Genomic DNA, 19,898 nt, shown 5'->3' with positions numbered 1-19,898 from the left:
CTCTCTCACTCCGTCCCAGCTTACCCTTCCCCCTCCCCGTGTTCTCAAGTCCATTCTCTATGTCTGTGTCTTTATTCCTGTCCTGCCCCTAGGTTTTTCACAACCTTTTTTTCTTTTTTAGATTCCATATGTATGTGTTAGCATACGGTATTTGTTTTTCTCTGACTTACTTCACTCTGTATGACCTCACTACAACTAACTCAATTTCGTTTCTTTTTCATGGCTGAGTAATATTCCATTGTATATATGTGCCACATCTTCTTTATCCATTCATCTGTCAATGGACACTTAGGTTGCTTCCATGTCCTGGCTATTGTAAATAGAGCTGCAGTGAACATTGTGGTACATGACTCTTTTCGAATTATGGTTTTCTCAGGGTATATGCCCAGTAGTGGGACTGCTGGGTCGTAGGGTAGTTCTTAGTTTTTTAAGGAACCTCCATAACTGTTCTCCATAGTGGCTGTATCAATTTACATTCCCACCAACAGTGCAAGAGGGTTCCCTTTTCTCCACACCCTCTCCATTTATAGTTTGTAGATTTTAATTTTTTTAATATGGAATGCTTCACGAATTTGCATGTCATCCTTGCACATGGGCCGTGCTAAGCTTCTCTGTATCTTTCCAATTTTAGTATATGTGCTGCCGAAGCAAGCACGTTTCTGGATTTTTTTGATGATGGCCATTCTGACCTTAAGCTCTTAATTTTTTATTTCAGCCCATTGTTTGCTATCCTCAAGAGGGGCTGAAACAAAATATTAATATTAAAAGCTTAATGCTTGTTTAAAATTTACAAACCTAAATGAGTTTAGAAGAAATTCGATTAAACTTGCAAGTGACGTTTTGCCAGTCTGTAGCATTTATACTTCTGCAACAGTGTTCTGGAGTATCCAAGCACACTATATTCAGCCTTGCAATTGCACTGAGACTTCTGGGACACCTTCTAGTTCACTGCCGGCTTGTTAATTACTGGACCACCATGTTGGCTGGAATTATGAAAATATCCTTTAATACAAGTATGTAACAAAGAGAAAAATCATCACAAAATCAGAAGCACCATCATAGTTAACAAGAAATGCAGCACGGACCCAATAGAAGTAAATAACCTACTTTCTCTGTTTATGATCCCACACATGCTAATATGCTAATAAAAGTACTGCCTGCAAAGAATGTGGATGACAAGTGTTATTCAGCAGCTTTTTGGTTTAAACTGATTGCCAATAATGACTAGCAGCTTCAGTGATATAGTAGGGAGGAAGAACCCTTCAAAACCTAACGATGCTACAACAGTCTGTTCCTAAGTTTGGCTTTATGAGTTGTTAGGAGTCGCATTTTTTAATGGTAATACTGCACTGATTCTAAAGGAATATGCAGCAGTATGGGACAGTGAGGCAAGAAAAACAGGAAAAATTATATAGTTAGTGTCTTTAAAGTCTAAAAATTTAAACTATTAATTAAAAAACCTCACATAGTTCACAGCTATCGGCCTACATAGTAAGCAGATATTTGTGCGTGGACTGGGAGCTTTTAGCTTTGGAGTGGTTTTTGTAACTCTGTTTACATTAAAAAGGACAGAAGAGTGTGTTACGTTGACGAGGTCCCGTTCTTTCCTACAGCATAATCTTCGCTTGTCCATGAGTCTCTTGAATTCAATGTCTTTCTTTAAGGTGAAAATACTAACTTTGCTGGTTTCTGAGCAGGAGAGGTGATATTTCTCCAGTCCTTGTTACAAGGGGTTTATGATGTTACAACCCCTCGCTTCTCCCTTAAGAGAGGATGGCATTGGAGCGCTGAATACCAATGAAATTATCAGCGCTGAAAGACCTTCTCATAGCAGCTCTACACAAGTCTTTGTATTTGTCTTCACACAATCTGGAAATGGCCTAGGAAAGTCAATCAGGTAGAACATAGGTACAATTAGGGGGAAAAAAAATGTTCGGACCTTAAAAAAACAAAAAAGCATCATCGATAAGGCACACATCTACATTCGTTTAGGTAGTTCACAGTTACTGCTACTTTGGATAGCTGATATCTACACTAACTGACAATTCCCTAAGGTAGTAACCTTTAAGGGCTATGATTAGATTGCTGGGGCAAGGGATAACTTGCCCTAATAACTTGGAGTTACTTAAAAATTGGGTTCCTAATGATGGGCTCCTAATAGCAATATCATCTGTTACCTACACACTTGATCCTTAAACGTAATGGACATACACTTGGGCAAAATCAGTGTTTACTCAGCTATTCAACTTCTATTCAATTTTCATTAGTTATTACATACTCTAAGAAAATTTTAATGAGGTAGGTATGTGCTGAAGGTAGGAGAGATCTAATGACTGAAGCGCTGAAAGGTGCTATTTCACTTGCACATAAATTATGGTAGAAAAACATCTTATTCTAAAGTACCACCAAGGTACCACAGAAAGTATCAATTTTAAATGTGTTCATTTCAGTTGTGAATTTTGCTGTATACCCACCAAAGATCATAAGCCATAAATATTACTTTGTTCCATGTACGTTACCATTTGCATTAAAAACTCATGTACTTTCTACATCCAGTATCTGAACCCACATTATACCTTCCAAGTATAGGTCTCTCAGGTTAGCCACCGATGCTTTGTCTAATAAACTCATGGGACTGAACTGTGAGACACACACACACACACACACACACACACACACACACACACACACACACACGAACTGCAAGCTGAGTAAAAAACAGTTAAGAGGGACTTCCCTGGTAGCGCAGTGGTTAAGAATCCGCCTGCCAATGCGGGGGACACGGGTTTGTGCCCTGGTCCGGGAAGATCCCACATGCCGAGGAGCAACTAAGCCCGTGCGCCACAACTACTGAGCCTGGGCTCTAGAGCCCGTGCTCTGCAACAAGGGCAGCCATTGCAATGAGAAGCCCGTGCACCGCAATGAAGAGTAGACCCCGCTCGCCGCAGCTAGAGAAAGCCCGCGTGCAGCAGCGAAGACCCAATGCAGCCATAAATAAATAAATTTATTTATTTAAAAAATCATGACAGTAGAAATAGTCCAAAACATCAATTATATATTAAAAAAAAGACAGTTAAGAGTGGTAAGTAGATTATGTAGGTACATATGATTAGGGATACAATTTTAAGAAATTATTCATGTATGGTTATGTTAAGTGTAGAGGTTCAAATGGAAAACCATTAAGAACAGATTAAATATGATTTAAAGTATTCTGAATTATGGTTACAGAAGAGAATTTTTTTTTTATAATGCGAGATCCCTGTATAAACCATAAAAGACACAGGAAATATGATGCCAACGGGTTAATAAGCTCTTCAAACTGTTAACAGCTTTCCATTTTCCTAATCACTGCTTAATATAATTTAGCTACAGATGTGGCTTCGGTGGCTGACAGAAAACCCCAGGTAGTGATTTCACAGCCTTACCTCTAAGTTCTGTGCTCTTTCTTTGCTAAGAGGAGTGAATAGAAAATTCAGGTTGTTGTCATCTGCTAAGGAGCGAAGGTCAAAGTAGTATTTGGCATACACACTGGCGGGAACATTAATATTAAACTGAAGTAGCTCCAGGAAGTGCCTTTCCATCTCATTCCTGGGGGAGGAGAAGACAAAACCAACACAGGACAATTTTAGTCAACTGGGCTATCTTCAAAAATACCATTCTGAGCTACTAGGATGGCTCTAAATACTGTTTTGAAACAAATAATGGCTACCCAGCTGGATTAATACCCTAATGTTCAAACAAGGTACAGCTATTTGTGGTCCTTTCTGTGTCCCAGCACTTTGAGTTTGGGACAAGGGGGAAGAGGTTATGGCCCTCTTATGCACTCATGCTGCTGACTCAGGGGCTCATTCTTCAGAGTTCCATTAGTGCAGCTGTACGATTCATGCTCCACACTCACTCACAAGGCCCCGCTATAGTGATCAGATGAAAGGAATGATGTATGCTGTTTATTAGCTCTGAAGAACTTGCAGACATTTTCACTGGGCTGATGACAGGAAGGGGCTTATTGAAGTAGAGGCGAGCCAACAAAAGGAGTGGGCACATCACCACGGCAACAAATGGATCCATCGGGAGCCACTGCTATTATCTCTGAGGGGGGAAAACTCTTGAGGCAACAAGGATTCATCTCAAGTAAATAAATAAATAAGCTACATTCGATGGGAAAGGGAATCCCCCCCCCCACCCCCGCCACAATGCATGGGGCTGTGTCAAAGGACATAATGCAAGTTTCTGTTCACCTTAACCTTACTAGGGTGAGTTGTTGTCACCATGACAGGACAGGATGCACTTTTTAAGCTTAGGAAGGCAGTAAGATTATGTCTCAGCTAGACTAAACCCACTTTACGATATGACCTCTGATAGAGCAGTTGTTTTCCCCTGGTGTTAGGTGGCCACGCCCACAGGGGGCGAATTCAATGAAGTGGGAAAGCAGAGTGTTGGGAGCAGGCTTCTGCTATATGACCATATCCAGCCATTTGCTTGCCAAATGTTTAACAACTATAAAATTAGAGTACATCTTACCACTTTTCACAGCAATCACTTTAGAGAGCTGATTATATAAATAAAAATGATTATATAAATAAAAATGATAAATACCCAAACAAACATGCGAGTGGCTTATTTTACAATACATTTGGTTTCTTGGTTTTAAAGTGTTAATATTTTATCCATTGGATAAATCAACAAATGCTCCATGTCCTCCTGTATGGAGAGCAGAGTATGAGCAGAAATGAGGTTTCTCATTTGTTGAACTTTAAACCTAACTGAACCTACTTCCAAAATTAATTTCCTGTTCATACGGCCAGAAGTCTATAGAAATGTAAATCAGATAATGTTTTGATAATCAGCTAATCAGGACTTAATTTACTACAGGAATAAATGCACTTCACTATCCCTTTTATATTTTCTCCAGTAATACATTTTAACTGTGTGGAAATACAGTACTTCATAGGATTAACATGTCTATTAATAGAGCTTTAATCACTGAAGAAAAGCATTATGCCTATAGAAATGCATCTTCTGTGTTTCTTGTTGTTTTTTAAATGGCTAGATGGCTGAAGAGCATACCATCTACAGGCGCAGCAAATTTTCTGAACAGCAGCTGCTCAGTTTAACTTACTCTTTTCAAGGGAAATATATATTTAACAAGACACATAGATGTTAGAAAGTTTTAAGGAAAAGCAGATAGGCAGCAATTTTTCAATTCAGACTCAAAATGAGACCATTACAAATAGTGGTCAACAGCAGAGGGATGAAACAAATGTGTATTAAACACTTTGCTGTAATGCTTTCTGACTTCCAAAGATCATAAACAAAAGCAGCCTATTATAAACATAACTCCTGGTGATTCTCTGTTCTACACGGAAAAGCGTTGTTTAGAATTAGTTTCTTCATAGCTGGACACTGCCGCCAATGCTCCTGGGCTCACATCTATGAACACCCCACACATTTCCCTGCATGTTCTCTGATGTTGTACCTGGAACCAGAGCCCCAGTCAGCTCAGTTGCAGATTCTGAGAAAATTTCAGCTGCCATCATGGCAGGGATGGTGTTCGCGATTACAAATTTTCCTTCCTTCAAGGGACCAGTTTAAAGACTGATGATAGTGTTGGTCAACGTCACTTTAGTTTCTGCAACTTCCCAAAGTACTTCTATTCATTTCAAATTCATTATCTGCTGTTACACTGTTTGCTAAGATTGCTACCAGCAATATCACCATGACCACCCGGTTTACATTATCACCGAAGTGGACATTTTCACCAAAAGCCACTTTGACAGCTACTGACAGTCACTGGTCCCATCTCTTAGTCACAACTTTCCTCGCTTCAGCTGTAAATATGCACTGTGGTAATTGTGAATTATCTAGAGTAAGAGGCAAAGGTAACAAAAACAAACTCTTGCTCCTGCCTGCCACCTTGATCGGCCTCTGCTGTCCAATATAATCAACAGGTGTCCTTTCACATTTTCCTGCATGTCACCCACAAAGACATTTGCACTGTCAAGCGGGCACTTCGAGAGTCTGCTGGAATTACCTCTCTGGCTCATCCTGCTTCCCACCCTTGGGGCCCTTCACCAGAGCCAGATTGGAAGCCTGGTGTTTCATGCCAATGTGAGCGTGCCATCTGTGAGGAGAACCTGCCTAGTTAACTCAAGGCCCCACAAAGTGCTGCTGCTGTGTTTGCTGAGTGCCCTGGGTGAGGCCCCAGTGATGCTTCCCGGCCTACCTGAGAGGTAGGTGTTTCCTAACTCAGCAGACTTTAGGGGAGGAGACAGGAACACAGGGATCTGAAACCTTTATATGTGCCTGCCTGTACATCATAGTTTCTGTAACAATAGAACCTCAGATAAAAAGGAGAAAAAGACCAGCAAAAGCAAATACACAATGTGTGACTCAGGTTGAAATTATAACCTGTCAGTAGTCTAGAGGCCCTAAGACCTTAACAGTGGCCACTTGCTTCAAAGTCCAGGCATGTGCCCCTTAAAAATGGACTGGACCTGGTAGACAGCTTTAAGAAAGCTGTGAAGTTACTTGCTGTACCATGTTGTTCTGGTAGTGAGCTTGTAAAATGTTTGGCAAAAACCACCAGAAAAACAATTTCAATTTATCAAGCAGAATATTACAACAATAACACATCAAGACCTACCAATTAATGAGGGGAAATACAAATTGTTATACTACAGCTAGATAGAAAGAAGTCTGCAATTTTATGTCTATTTCAGCTCTCTGCACAATGTAACATTTCTTAAAATGTAAACTTTATGGGAGCAAATGAGGCATTGGAAAATGGTTACAAAGTTCACCGTAACCTTACAAACTCACATGTCCTCAACTGTAATGTCCTTGAGGATCTGGCAGTAGTCCACATTCCATACAGCCTGATCGTCCCAAACCTTGGAGGCAAGAAGAATGGCTCCCAAAACAATTCTTTTCCAGTTAGTGGGGCAAATGTCGATCTCAGCATAAGTTAAAAGCCTTTCTAAGTAAACCTGCAAAAGTAGAGCACTGATCTTTGATTTTAGTTCAGTTTAAGTGCTGTGATAAGAATTGTTAGGAATGACAGATTTCATCTCTTTTTGACATGCCTTTTATTCCTAGGTTCTACAAAGACTTTGCTCAGCCAAGCCAAGGCCAGAGGCCAGGTCACGGTTGTAAGTCAGATATTTCTGTTAGTCTGATATTTCTACTCTGCCCGTGTGAATTTCCAACCCAATTTTGGTCACAGGAATGAAAGGACATCTCGGCAAAGGGCATTCCAAAGACACGCATTGTATTATTACCTACCCACTTGTAAAGGGCAGCACATACAGCCCAGGGTCGATTTCAACTGTTCAGTAAATGCTTGAGTGCCTACCACGTGCAATGTACCTACCAGACTGGTGGTGGTTGCATGGCGATTTTACATAATGCTTGAGTGTGTAAAATTCTGGTAAGACTGAGCACATCTTTATCTTCTCTTCAGAGTAACCAGTCCTTTTGTGGCATGAACTTGAAGATAAAAACTGGTGGTCAAGAGAGCCTCCCAGTGGCTGCTGTGTGGCACAGCAGGACAGGCAGTACAAAGGGGCTTTACAACTGTCAAGTATTCCCATATTTTAGTGCCTTTTTAAGGAACACACATGCATACAAAGGGTAGTCCTTTTCATAGCCCCTATTTTTCACATCTCCATTATCATTTCATTATTCATTTCTGTCTTCCATAATCTGCAGCTTAGTCAATTCTTTTGGTTTTAAGGTGGGAAGAGCTGCCTGTGTCTGTATCCCTGGGGCTCCTCTAAACCTGCTGGTTTGTGAGACGATTTCATGGTTTCTTTTACACGTATCAAATGTCTATCCCACAAAGAACTGGATGGAGTTAACAGCTGAGTAAAGATTATAGAGGTAAGCTGTGATTTGTTGTTACCTCTGCAGAAGAGTATATATGCCATTTGACAAAAAGAAAAATGTCCAGTTTTAAAGAGTATGTTTACTCTCTGAAGGGTTATCAGATTGACAGCTCAGATTCGCCAATGCTCCCCAAACTCTACTGTGTTTTCAAACACGGGTATTGAGATTATATGTTCTTAGTGAAATTCTGCTCCCATTCCCCAGAGAACTCAGCACTCTCTAGTACCCTAAGAACGACTCTCCCTGCAAGGTTCAACTCTCTACTTTATGGGACTAATCAGAGGCACTGAAACGACACTGGCAATCTCTCAACTTCCTCTCACCTTTATACTGGCAAACTTGGTACACGTGCCGATATTCATTTATCCCACTTGCCCTCCTGTCTCGGAGAAAGCGAGATTTCTTTCTTTTCACTGAAGCTAACTCTTCTCTGAATGAAGTTGATCCCATCTCACTTCTGCAGAACACTGTTCGCACAGTTAGTCTCTTTTTGAACAACTTCTCCCTCTCTGTCAGAGGCTTCCTCCAGTGTGAATGCTTACATGTCCCCAGCCTGTCCCCCAGACGGCATCCTCATCTCCCATCCTCTCCTTAACCCACTTCAGTCAGCCTCCTGCCGCTACCACTCTACAGAGGCTACTCTTGCCACGCTCACCGGTGCCTTCACACAAACAACCCAGAGCTCTTCATCCCAGAGCTCCACTCCCCAGGCCTTCCCTCATACTGAAAGAGCACTGCCACACGCCCAGTCGCTGGGACCAAAAGCCTGCACTTGAGTCATCCTGCTCCAATCTGTTAGAACTTCTCGTTATCTCTACCTTCACTGGTACCCTGACCGCTTTTCTGTCTGTCACTTCTGACTTGTATCGCTGCCACTGCCTAGCTTCTCTGCCTGCACTCTGCCTCCCAACAGAGTACAGTCTGTTCTCCCCAAAGCAGCCAGGAGAGCCTCTTAAATTAAGAGTACTTTATGCGGCTGCTCCAGATCTGCCAGAGGTTTCCCATCAAACAAATACCTTCTTCCCGTGGCCTGCAAGTTACGAGGCCCTGTGCGGTACGGCATTGTCCTTCTGTGACCTCATCACCTATGTTCTTTCCCTCGTTCCTCACTCTGATCACAATGGCCACCTTGCTTTTCCTTGAATACACAGCATGTTCCTATCTCAGAGCCTTGCCCTCGTCCCCTCTGCCCGTAATGCCAGCGTTCCTGCTCTTCCTCAGTTCAGCCAGGTGCTGGGTTCAAACATCACCTCTTCAGAGAGGCTCTTCCTGATCTTTCTAGGAAGCCCCTCTAATCACTTTATCCCTTTACCTTGCTTTCTCTTCTACCTTGCTTTCTCTTGAAATAGTCATCTTTTAAAAAATACTCATTGGGGCTTCCCTGGTGGCACAGTGGTTGAGAGTCCACCTGCCGATGCAGGGGACACGGGTTCGTGCCCCGGTGCGGGAGGATCCCACATGCCGCAGAGCGGCTGGGCCCGTGAGCCATGGCCGCTGAGCCTGCGCGTCCGGAGCCTGTGCTCCGCAACGGGAGAGGCCACAACAGTGAGAGGCCCGCGTACCACAAAAAATAAATAAATAAAAATAAATAAAAATTCAAAACACTCATTAAAAAAAACATAGTTTGCTATACACCTGAAACTAACACAACACTGTAAATCAATTGTACTCCAATTAAAAAAAAAAAAATTTACGTCTTCCACAGTTGCTCCATAAAGGCAAGAACTTTATTTATCCAACCTATTCTGTCCTCCACCCCCCACATGTAGAAAAGTGACACAGAGTACGTATTCGGTGGGTATTTATGACATGAGCAACTTCTTGGTAGCATTTAGCGTTTGGACCACATTATTCTCGAACCTCTCCTGGTGTCTCTTATGATTTTCTGCTGGGTTTCCTACCACTGTAGCGGCTCCTCTGGGGATTTGTCCCTTAAGTGCTGATAGTCCCTACAGATCTACCTTCTACCCACTTTTGCGGTACGCGGGCCTCTCGCTGCCGTGGCCTCTCCTGTTGCAGAGCACAGGCTCCGGACGCGCAGGCTCAGCGGCCATGGCTCACGGGCCCAGCCGCTCCGCAGCATGTGGGATCTTCCTGGACCGGGGCATGAACCCGTGTCCCCTGCATCGGCAGGCAGACTCCCAACCACTGAGCCACCAGGGAAACCCACCCACTTTTCATTTTACATACTTCCTCTGCATTTGAACAGCTACACTTAATTCCCTCCCTCTAGCTCAGATTCATGCTCCAATCCTATATATTCAAATGATTACTAGACACTGCCATTCTGCTGTCTCGCAGGTACATCAAGCTTAACTTGGCTACAAAGAAATGCCCCTCTTCCAACCCAAATGCTCTCCTTCCTGCATTTCCTAGCTCTCCACATGCAAGCACCATTCCTGCCTCTCTCAAGCATGTGCTAAGCACTCCAAGTGGCCTGTAGCCCCAAGAAAAGGCCTGTGTCAGATCCAGTACCCACTGAGGGGTCTCTTTTCAAAAGGACAAGCCTCCTCTCCTAAATTCTGCCTTGACAGGAGCAGGCAGTGAATGGCCTAAGTATTCCTTCCCTGCAGGCCATGCAGCTGACTTTCCCCCCTACAGGTTTGCTATAGGGAGGAGTAAAACAATCCCAACTACCTCTCACTTGAAAATGATTTATTATTCAAATGATAAAATCTTACCATAGGAATTCAGAATGGATGACAAAAAGGTCCTTACAGCTGTAGCTTAGCAGGCTAACTAGAGTAAAGCCTTTTGAAGCACTACTGGCACCCTAATCCTGGGCAACTTCACATGCAGGCAATAGGAGGACAGCAGGGATGGTTAACACCATTATCCGAGGATCAGGACACACATCAGAACTGCCTAGGCAGTACAGTCTGGGACTCAGCTTCAAGCTACACGGAACCTGTCTCTGCCTGTGGACCAGATAGTTCAGTTATCGCCCCACCCTACCACCACAGCATGCGTCGTCTGTGTGTGCGTGTGTGCACTGCACGTGCATGTGTGTCCTCAGGTGTGGAAGGAGAAGCCAGAAGTCTCTCCTGCTGCCTTTAATAGCAATTGTTTTGTGATGAGAAAAGCAATGGCAACATTTAAAATCATAATGATTATTAAAGCTCAAATGTGTATACTTTACTTTCTCTTGATAGGTTTCTCTTAATAAAGTTCTAATGATCATTTCAGGAACCTACTTTCATTTGGGAAAAACAGGACCATACCATGTGTACAAGACAGAAGTTTCTACAGACGCTTTAGGAACGAAAAGATCTTACCAGAGTTACTATTGCACATTCAGCCGTTAGTTGTGCGGCACTAAAAAGAGTGCGAACAAATCTGTAAATGAATTTGTGTTCAGGATCATGCTTAAAGTATTCCTCTGGAACCTTTTCTCGCTGAAAGGAGAAAACATGCAATATAAGTATCCCTCGAAGAAAAATACTTAAAAGTACCCTTAAGATAGCAGTCTTCACACTTGGGCCCACGTGCCCCTCAAAAGAATTTTGATTGGGTGATATGTCTTGTAGTCTTTTAAACATAAACAATGGGATCCTAAAATACCACAGAGATCCAATACTCGCCACCATTCATTAAAGAAAAATACAGGCACAACCTCAGAAAACTTATGTATTTCCACCTTCCTCCCCACAGAATTCTAACCAAACGTAAACTACTGCGTTGGCCAAAAAGTTCAATTGGTTTTAAGTAAAAATAAAAGACACAGTTTTCATTTTCACCAAGAATTTTATTGGACAATATATTCACTAAACGAACAAATTTTTTGGCCAACCCAATATTTTTAGGCTCAGAAGTCTTGCTGATCACCATATATCACATTTTCTGTCACACATTTCCAGTGTCCTGTAACCATAAGGCTCTAAGAATGTGCTGTCCTATACAGCAGTCACCAGACACATGTGGCCACAGAGCACCCGAAGAAGTGAATTTTAAAATTTTGTCATTTTAATTGGTTTAAAATTTAAACAGTTTTCTAATTTTCTTCTTAAAGGTCTTACCATATTAGGTTTATTTACAAATATTTATATTGTTTGATGCTATGGAAAATCATCCTTTCAAAAGATACATTTTCTGTTACTTGGGTATGTTTACTTACCTGCTCACTATTCATACAAAGTGCAACTCGGTTCTTATCCATCAACCCCTTATACAACATGCCTTCGGTAAAATGACTAGACACAACATGGCGGGGGGAAGAAGACTTAAAGGAAGATGAATTTGACTTCGAGCTGGAGGAAGTAATTTTCTTCTAGTAATTAATTTCAAAGCAAATCAGCATGAAATAAACACAACTGTATAAGAGAAAAGTACAACTTCAATAAAACTGACACTTACTGTGAGTGGATGTGATCTCTCATCAAAAATATCCAAGGATCTATCTGCATCTCTATAAAATAAGAATGTGCATTTAAAAAATTAATTCAGGAGTTACTATCTTAGTAAAATATCTGCTAGGAGTAGAGAGAGGGGTAGAGGAAGCTTAACCTTCAACAAAGCAAACAGTTGTATAAACTCTTCTCCTGGATTCCGCCCTTAGAAAGGTTTCCTGACCTATTTTTACTCAGCACATCAAGTTCTGTGAAATCTTTTCTACAACAACCAGCCAGAGTTGCCTTTATAAGCACTGACCCTCCCTAACAGGCAATGCTTGTAAGCCAATATATTTTCACTCCTCTAACCTCACACTGGAATATGCAAGAACATCTTATAAAGCAGTGGTGGTGGGCAATAAATTCTTCTAACTTCAATGAATGTGAATATGACATTCATGGTTTTTTCCCGTTTTTTTTCTCTTTAGTTCTTTAAATTCTTATTGTGTATTTCTTCCTGTCTCTTTTAAATAGTTTGAGTTAAAAATGTAATTGTCTTTTTATTTTAAAAGAAACCAGGCTTTTTATTTAAAATTTCACCACACTAATACATTGTGCTCATCTAAACAGCGGTTCTCTAAATGTGGTCTGCAGGCCTCTGGGATTCTCCCCTATCCCCTCTTCGGGAGGCCCAAGAGGTCAAAACTGCTTTTATAAGAAGACTAAGACACTACCTGCCCTTCACACTGTGTGACATCTGCTATGGATGTATAAAAGCAAAAGTGGGTAAAACTGCTGGTTTCTGAGCGTGAATCAAGGCAGTGGTACCAAACTGAATTAGAAGTCATTCAATTATTCACTGCCACTTGCAGTTAAAATTCTGCTTTAAGAACATCCTTGATAAAAGAGTAAAAATTAATAGTGTTCTTAAACCTTGGTCCTTCTTTTTAATATTCTGAATAAGTGGAAAGTATGCATTAAGCACTTTTACATACTGAAATATGGCTGTTAAGGAAAAGCACTTGTGACTTAGTGGTAAGTCATTTTTTTCATAGAACATCATCTTTATTTGAAACACTTTTTTCATCGAACGCCATCGTTATTTGAATGTACAACTGACAGTCATTCTTTCAAATATGAACAAAGTGAGCCTGTCACTTTAAGGAAAATAACTCTAAAGTTACTTGTTGCCAATGATAAAATTCAAGCCATCAAGCTAAGAATATCAGGATTTTTGGAAAACTTGTACCTTCTATTGTGAACTTGACAACTTCTCAACACTTAAAAGACTTTTCTGGTAAGATTGGTGGTGATACTAACAAAAGTGAGTTTTTGACACTGTCTAAAGAAATGTGAACCAATACTTTCCAAATGACCAACGTATAATATTATAAAGTCACGTACAGGTAAAAAGATCTACTCAATATGCATGACAGATCAATGGGTATTAATTTAACATAGTATTTACTACAAGTTCATTGATATGATTTAGAATTCCATTTTAACTAATTTAAGAAACTAGCACATGCAGACTTTTGGTACAGTATCAAAGAATATACCAAATTATCTGAAGGCTTTAAAAATACACCTTTTTCCAACTATATATCTGCACGTGACTGGATCTTCTTCATATTGTTTCTTCAAAACAAATGACTGAAGACAGAATAGATATGAGAATCAGCTGTCTTCTATTAAGGAGATACTTTTCTCTCAACATTTTTTGTTGTGGAAAATAGTTATTTTTCATTAAAAAAAAATGACTTATGTTAAACACTGGGGTTCCCAATCAGGGGTGATTTCGTCCTTCTGGCCATGGCTGGAGACAGTTTTGGTTTTCGTAATGTGGAGGGAAGAAGGTGCTACTGGCAACTAGTGAGCAGAGGCCAAGGGTGCTGCTATGTATCCTATAACACACAGGACAACACCCCAAACAAAGCATTATCTAGCTCAAAATTTCCATAGTGCTAAGGAAAACCCTGTTTTAACATACAATGGATTTAATTTTTTAAATTCTCAATTTCAATTTCTAATACAGTAAATTATCAATATAACCCATATAAACAAACACTCTTTGGGATGCTCGGTAACTTAAGAATTAAGAGTCCTAAGATAAAAATGATTCATTTCAATATTGTAATAAAAGCACTCTAATAATAAAAGCTTATGCCAGTAACGTCTATAGTTATTACCTAACACTAAACTTGTTACCTTGTAAGTTAATTAGCTGGAATAACAAGATAGGTTTTAAAAGAGCTCACCTGTTCTTTATGTGGTAATATATTGCTAAGGTCACACTGTGGAGGGAAAAAAATACATTGTAATAACTGATTTTTATCATATCAGGCCTGAAGACATTTTAAAAAAGGGGTTAGCAAGGAGGGAAGACCTTCCAGAGGCCCAGTGGCCCTGAAATCCTCTAATTCAGAACAGTACCACATGGGTGCTTTCCCCCTTGTTTTAGGTTCTTCGGCTTTTAGCAAAATTAGGAGACCCAAAATGCTAGATATGCTGTTAGAAGGCATGTTTTGGTTGATTATTATAATATATAAATTATTACATATTTCCCCTGTCATTTGTCCTTCTACCCACAAAACCTTCTGTCATGTACAAGTTATATCTATCTAGACACATGCTTAAATTTAAGCCATATAGTAGTGTTTATGTGTGTGTGTGGGGGGGGGGGTTTTGTTAGCCCCTGCATTTCAGTTGATTTAGTTCGCTATCCACCTACCCATCCGTTTTCCATTATTTCCCTAAAAGTAAATAATAAAAGTACTCTATACCAAAATGACTTAAAATCACTTTTATATAATTATTAGAAAATTTAATAGCAAAATTTTATAGCCACAAAACTGATGATAGGTCTAGCTATCCTGAAATAAGCAGTGCTAATAATACAGCATAATACTACACAGTATACTATTAATGACAGGTATTTCCAAATTATTTTAAATAAAGTATTAACGAACAGATAGATACAAGTCCTTAGGTACTCTTTTTTTTTTTTTTTGCAGTACGCGGGCCTCTCACTGTCGTGGCCTCTCCCATTGCGGACCACAGGCTCCGGACGTGCAGGCTCAGCGGCCATGGCTCACGGGCCCAGCCGCTCTGCGGCATGTGGGATCTTCCCGGACCGGGTCACGAACCCGTGTCTCCTGCATCAGCAGGCGGACTCTCAACCACTGCACCACCAGGGAAGCCCCTTAAGTACTCTTTTTTAAGTTACTATATTCCTAAGTTATTCACAGATGTTGTATATTAGGCAACAAAGGGGTTCTCTGGTTAAGTTTTATGCTCCCCTTTGTTCTCAGTGTCTAAAATGAAACTCAAAATAATTGAGGGAAGGCAAATCTGAATTTTATAATAGGTCTATAGAATCTTAGCACTTGTATTAAGGCCTGTAACACTGTTAGCATCAAAGATGGATACTTCTATAGTGCTTCAAAGTTTCATCTTCAAATTGATTTTAAAATCACAGAAGTTTTATGATGGAAAGGACCACTGAACCGTAGATGATATTTAATTAAACAACCCATTTTACAGATAAGGGAACCAAGGCTTAATACTGACTTACCCAAGGTCCCACCAATTATCAGAAGCAGTTCTCTTTCTCCTGCCCTCTAACCAAATAGTGGCTCCCAAGCTCGGCTGCACACCGGGATCATCTGAGAAGCTTTAAAAACTGCCTGGCTTCTGCTTCAAGATGTTCTGATTTAACCGGCACTGGGTATGACTTGGGCATCAGGATTGTTTTTAAAGATCCCCAGATGACTGCAGTGTGCAGCGAAGTTCAGGAACGAATGAGTTAGGGTTAAGATCAGAGAATCCCTCGGGATGCTTCTGTCCATATGATCATGCTTCACATCATTCCCCATCCTGTCAAAAGGGGTGTGTGCGTGGGTGAGAGAGAGACAGACAGACAGACAGGCAGACACTGTGTCTTGGAGGCAGGCGGATGGACTTTGTGCATCCTGAAACATGTATCTTGAGAAGTTGCATAAGTGATTCTAATAAGGCTCACCTACCCCACTGAGAACAACTACCCCACTGAAAACTAACCCCATGATAAACATTTTCAAAATCATTCCTAAAAGCCAACTGGCCCTATTTATTTTCTCAGTAAACCTTTATTTCACCAATAATGTATGTGATGATCATTTTAAAAACTTAATGAGAGCAAATTAAAATTTACTATACTTCCAAAAATTAGACTAGGTTGGAAAAAAAAGGATGAAACCTACTTGTCTGAGCAAGGTTAATCTTTTTTTTTTTTTTTTAATTTTATTTATTTTTGGCTGCGCGGGGTCTTTGTTGCTGCGCACAGGCTTTCTCTAGTTGCCGCAAGCGGGGGCTGCTCTTCATTGTGCTGCATGGGCTTCTCATTGTGGTAGCTTCTCTTGTTGCGGAGCATGGGCTCTAGGCGCATGGGCTTCAGTAGTTGTGGTTCGCGGGCTCAGTAGTTGTGGCTCGCGGGCTCTATGGCGCAGGCTCAGTAGTTGTGGCGCACGGGTTCAATTGCTCTGCGGCATGTGGGATCTTCCCAGACCAGGGCTCGAACCCGTGTCCCGCGTTGGCAGGTGGATTCTTAGCCACTACACCACCCGGGAAGTCCCTGAGCAAGGTTAATCTTCAAAGTACTTTTGAATTATATACTGGACATCAGACTCTTTTGAATTCAAAAGAAGCTGTGACTCTAGCCAAAGTAGGGTGGTTTTTGTACCCACAGATTCAGTGTCTTGGCTGAATAAAAACATTCAGTGATTATGTGATAAGTGCCCAAACTCAGGACTTTAGAGAGAGATGGGGCTCAGTTTTTGCTGAAACATGATTTGACTGCAACTATTATTGTAAGCAAGAGAGGAAAGTTACATTATTATAACTGTGAACTTGCTGTCTTTAATTAAAGTAGAAGTTACTGATAATTTAAATAGCTAAAAAAAAAGCTGGTACATTAAAAACCAATTAAAAATATAATTAGCATATAAACTTAAGATGAAAAATAAAATTAAGGATAAGGATATTAATATTTTCAAATAGCATTTCCCAAACTGTGTCCTGGAAAATCAATGTTCATATCCTAAGGAGATGTTAATGTTTCGTGGACAACCGCGAGGGAGGAGGCAAGAAGCTCTGCATCCCGTTTGGTTTTTTTCTCTTAAATAAACTTGAAAGGTTCATCATTAGGGTGTTTTGAAAGTGCGTCTCCAATTGTGGACTATGAGGTGCTCCCAGAAATTAAGGAATAGTTTTCGTCATCATGACACTGTTCGTGTCTTCTTAAGTATAAGCCTGACCACAGCCATGTTTCTGAAACCTCATCTCTTTTATTGTTCTCTGCTGTGATTGATACAGTTGTGTGTTGGAGATATATTTATATATATAAACAAAAATTAAATCTATCTATTAAGTTAAAACCTCAGTTGAACAAATTTCTTCTACAAAGAAATTAAGCTTGAGTGTGTATTTCTTAAGACTGGTTTGATATATTTTCCCCCTCTTTGGGGGACAGGAAGGAGAAGTAAAATTTCATACAGAAATAGTGCAGGAAAAAAAATGCACAGTGGGATAAATCTGACAAAATCCAATTAAATTTCAATGCAGATTCACTTTGGTGCCAGTAGGGGACAATCTGTTCCTTCTTCTAAGAGTAGCTTCCAAAGTAGTATATGTTGTTTTAGGACTACAGCTCATAAAGAAATAATTTTTTCTAGAAATAGCCAATAAAAAGTACCTCTCTTTCTCATTATGTTCAACAATGTCTTAACAACAGAAATGCGTCAAATAAAGATTTATACTTTTTCTGGGATTTCTTATTTGCTAACTGGCTTTCCCTTCTATCATGCACTCTAAGATTACAATGGAAACTGAAAATTCATATTTAGGTCCTTGAAATCAATATATAGTTGACACCAGTTTTTTAACCTGATCACTGAAAAGGACAATTCAAATGAATGAAATTATGTATGGCTAGGATGCTTTTAGCGATAAGGGGGTCTGTCACTCAGCCCTTGGCAACCTAGTTGTACTCACCATTTTATTGTGGTTCTAAGATTAGGCTGGCTGACTGTGCTGTCATCTAGAAATATTGTTGAGCATGAGCTATACTTTTTAGTAAGCTGCCCTGGAGATACCTGAAGGGGAAGGGAAATAGAAGAAAATGTCACAGTAAGTTAAACCTATAAAAGTGTGTTCTTTTCCTTGGTTAAAATGTCAAACGATAAAGCATTAAGATTTTTCTTACACTCCATGAACTCCCTGAGTGTGATATCATGTGCAGCTCTATGGGAAACCTCTATACTCTGACTTCCACAGACGAGCTTTGAGAAATGAGTTATAAAATGCTGCTTTGATATAGTACCTATAATCAAACCTGGCAAGCACCTATTACAAATTACCTTTATAATAATGTAAAAAGTTTAGAATAAGATTTCAGGGTTTTTTCCTTAAGCAATGAAATGCAGCTGGGATTTCCTATTTCTATTCATTTGCTACAATAAAACGTAATGCTTTATATAATACCGACAGAGGGGTATTTCACTGCAGTAAATGAACACCAGTAACAAATGTATTACTTCAGGAGACAGTGTGACGAAACCAACGTTTTCGAATCAGAGGCTGGGCATGCCAGAGCTGCTCTATCACTAAAAAGCTGGGGGGCCGTAAGTCTCTCTGGGCCTCAATTCCCTTATCGGGAGGACAAAAAGGTATTGCTTAAAGATCCTCTCGCATCCAAAAAAACGGATAAAACAACTCGGAGAATTTAACTTCTCACTTCATGTTTAAGTGAGACTGCCATTACATTACTCAAGTGAGAACCTCAGAGAATACTTCCCATTCATTTCAAAATTGTACTAATTCTGTTCTGTGTGATATCCGACACTCCTGCCTCACCCATGCTGCTCTCTGCCTGCAATGCCTTTTTCTTCCTCCTGTCCCAGCAAGCTTGACCCCATCTTCCTCTAGGATCCCTTTGCCAGCAGGCATACCACAAAACTTCTCACTTTCTGCACACTCACACATCTAGTTTACCAACTGTTCCATGGTCTCAGCTGCTTGCATAGTACTACTCTCTTAAGTAAACAAGCTTCTCCAGGTTAGGAAGATTCTTCTCCTACCTCCAGCTACTGAGCACAGAATCTGGAACAAATTAGGATTCAACAAGGGTTTGAGAAATTATTTAAGATCAGTTACAACTAGAAGGTAAATCTTACTAAAGATACAAATTCGTGAGAGTTTATCTACAGTGGTATTGGATAGGTGACAAAGAATTTTTTGAGACCCTCTAGAGAATGAACTCTCTTTAAAACACTTTAGAAGTATCCATTTATTTGTGAAGAGCCCATGAACACGGCAATAGTCAAATACTAAAATGGCCTAAACTATGTTAGGACAATTCTCTTCCTTAAAGTAAGGCCAATAACCAAATCCCAATCACTGAAAGCAACTGGAAGGAACAGTAGCATTCTTTAATACCACAGAATACAAACAATTTTAAAGCTGGGTTTTGTTTTTGGTTTTCGTTTGTTTACTAATTCAGATGAGCCTTCCTTCCTCCTACTAATATAAAACAGTCTTCACCATGCTGTCACACTCTCCCATCGGCGTCCTCCACAAATACATGAAAGGTGAGGCAGGGAGAAAATCTAGTTGATGCTTTTTAAAATACAGAGCATTTAAATAAAAATT

General features: G+C 40.3%; 1 protein-coding gene and 1 non-coding gene across 4 annotated transcripts in view; both read right to left on the bottom strand.

Moving 5' to 3' along the window:
* Positions 1–501: 501 nt before the first annotated feature.
* CCNYL1 (cyclin Y like 1) overlaps positions 502–19,898 on the bottom strand; it is a 34,798-nt gene continuing 15,401 nt past the window's right edge. Inside the window, exons 4-10 of one of the 3 annotated variants that reach the window (XM_024738374.1) lie at positions 18,243–18,343; positions 14,471–14,506; positions 12,238–12,289; positions 11,160–11,279; positions 6,820–6,890; positions 3,426–3,588; positions 502–1,880 (exon numbers count right to left, since the gene is read on the bottom strand). In XM_024738374.1, coding sequence (XP_024594142.1) covers positions 1,764–1,880; positions 3,426–3,588; positions 6,820–6,890; positions 11,160–11,279; positions 12,238–12,289; positions 14,471–14,506; positions 18,243–18,343 — 660 coding nt within the window. In that variant the 3' untranslated portion in view covers positions 502–1,763. Of the gene's footprint in view, positions 1,881–3,425; positions 3,589–6,819; positions 6,987–11,159; positions 11,280–12,237; positions 12,290–14,470; positions 14,507–18,242; positions 18,344–19,898 lie in introns of all 3 variants that reach the window. The other 2 variants (XM_024738373.1, XM_024738375.1) reach the window with 2 other exon arrangements.
* LOC112395293 (U6 spliceosomal RNA) lies at positions 549–655 on the bottom strand. Its single transcript, XR_003002343.1, has one exon. It is a non-coding gene; the product is annotated as a U6 spliceosomal RNA (small nuclear RNA).

Source organism: Neophocaena asiaeorientalis, unplaced genomic scaffold (assembly GCF_003031525.2).
Source record: "Neophocaena asiaeorientalis asiaeorientalis breed wild unplaced genomic scaffold, Neophocaena_asiaeorientalis_V1.1 scaffold258, whole genome shotgun sequence".
NCBI lineage: Eukaryota > Metazoa > Chordata > Mammalia > Artiodactyla > Phocoenidae > Neophocaena > Neophocaena asiaeorientalis.
Note: the sequence above shows the minus strand (reverse complement) of the source record. Positions and strands in the feature narration are given on the sequence as shown.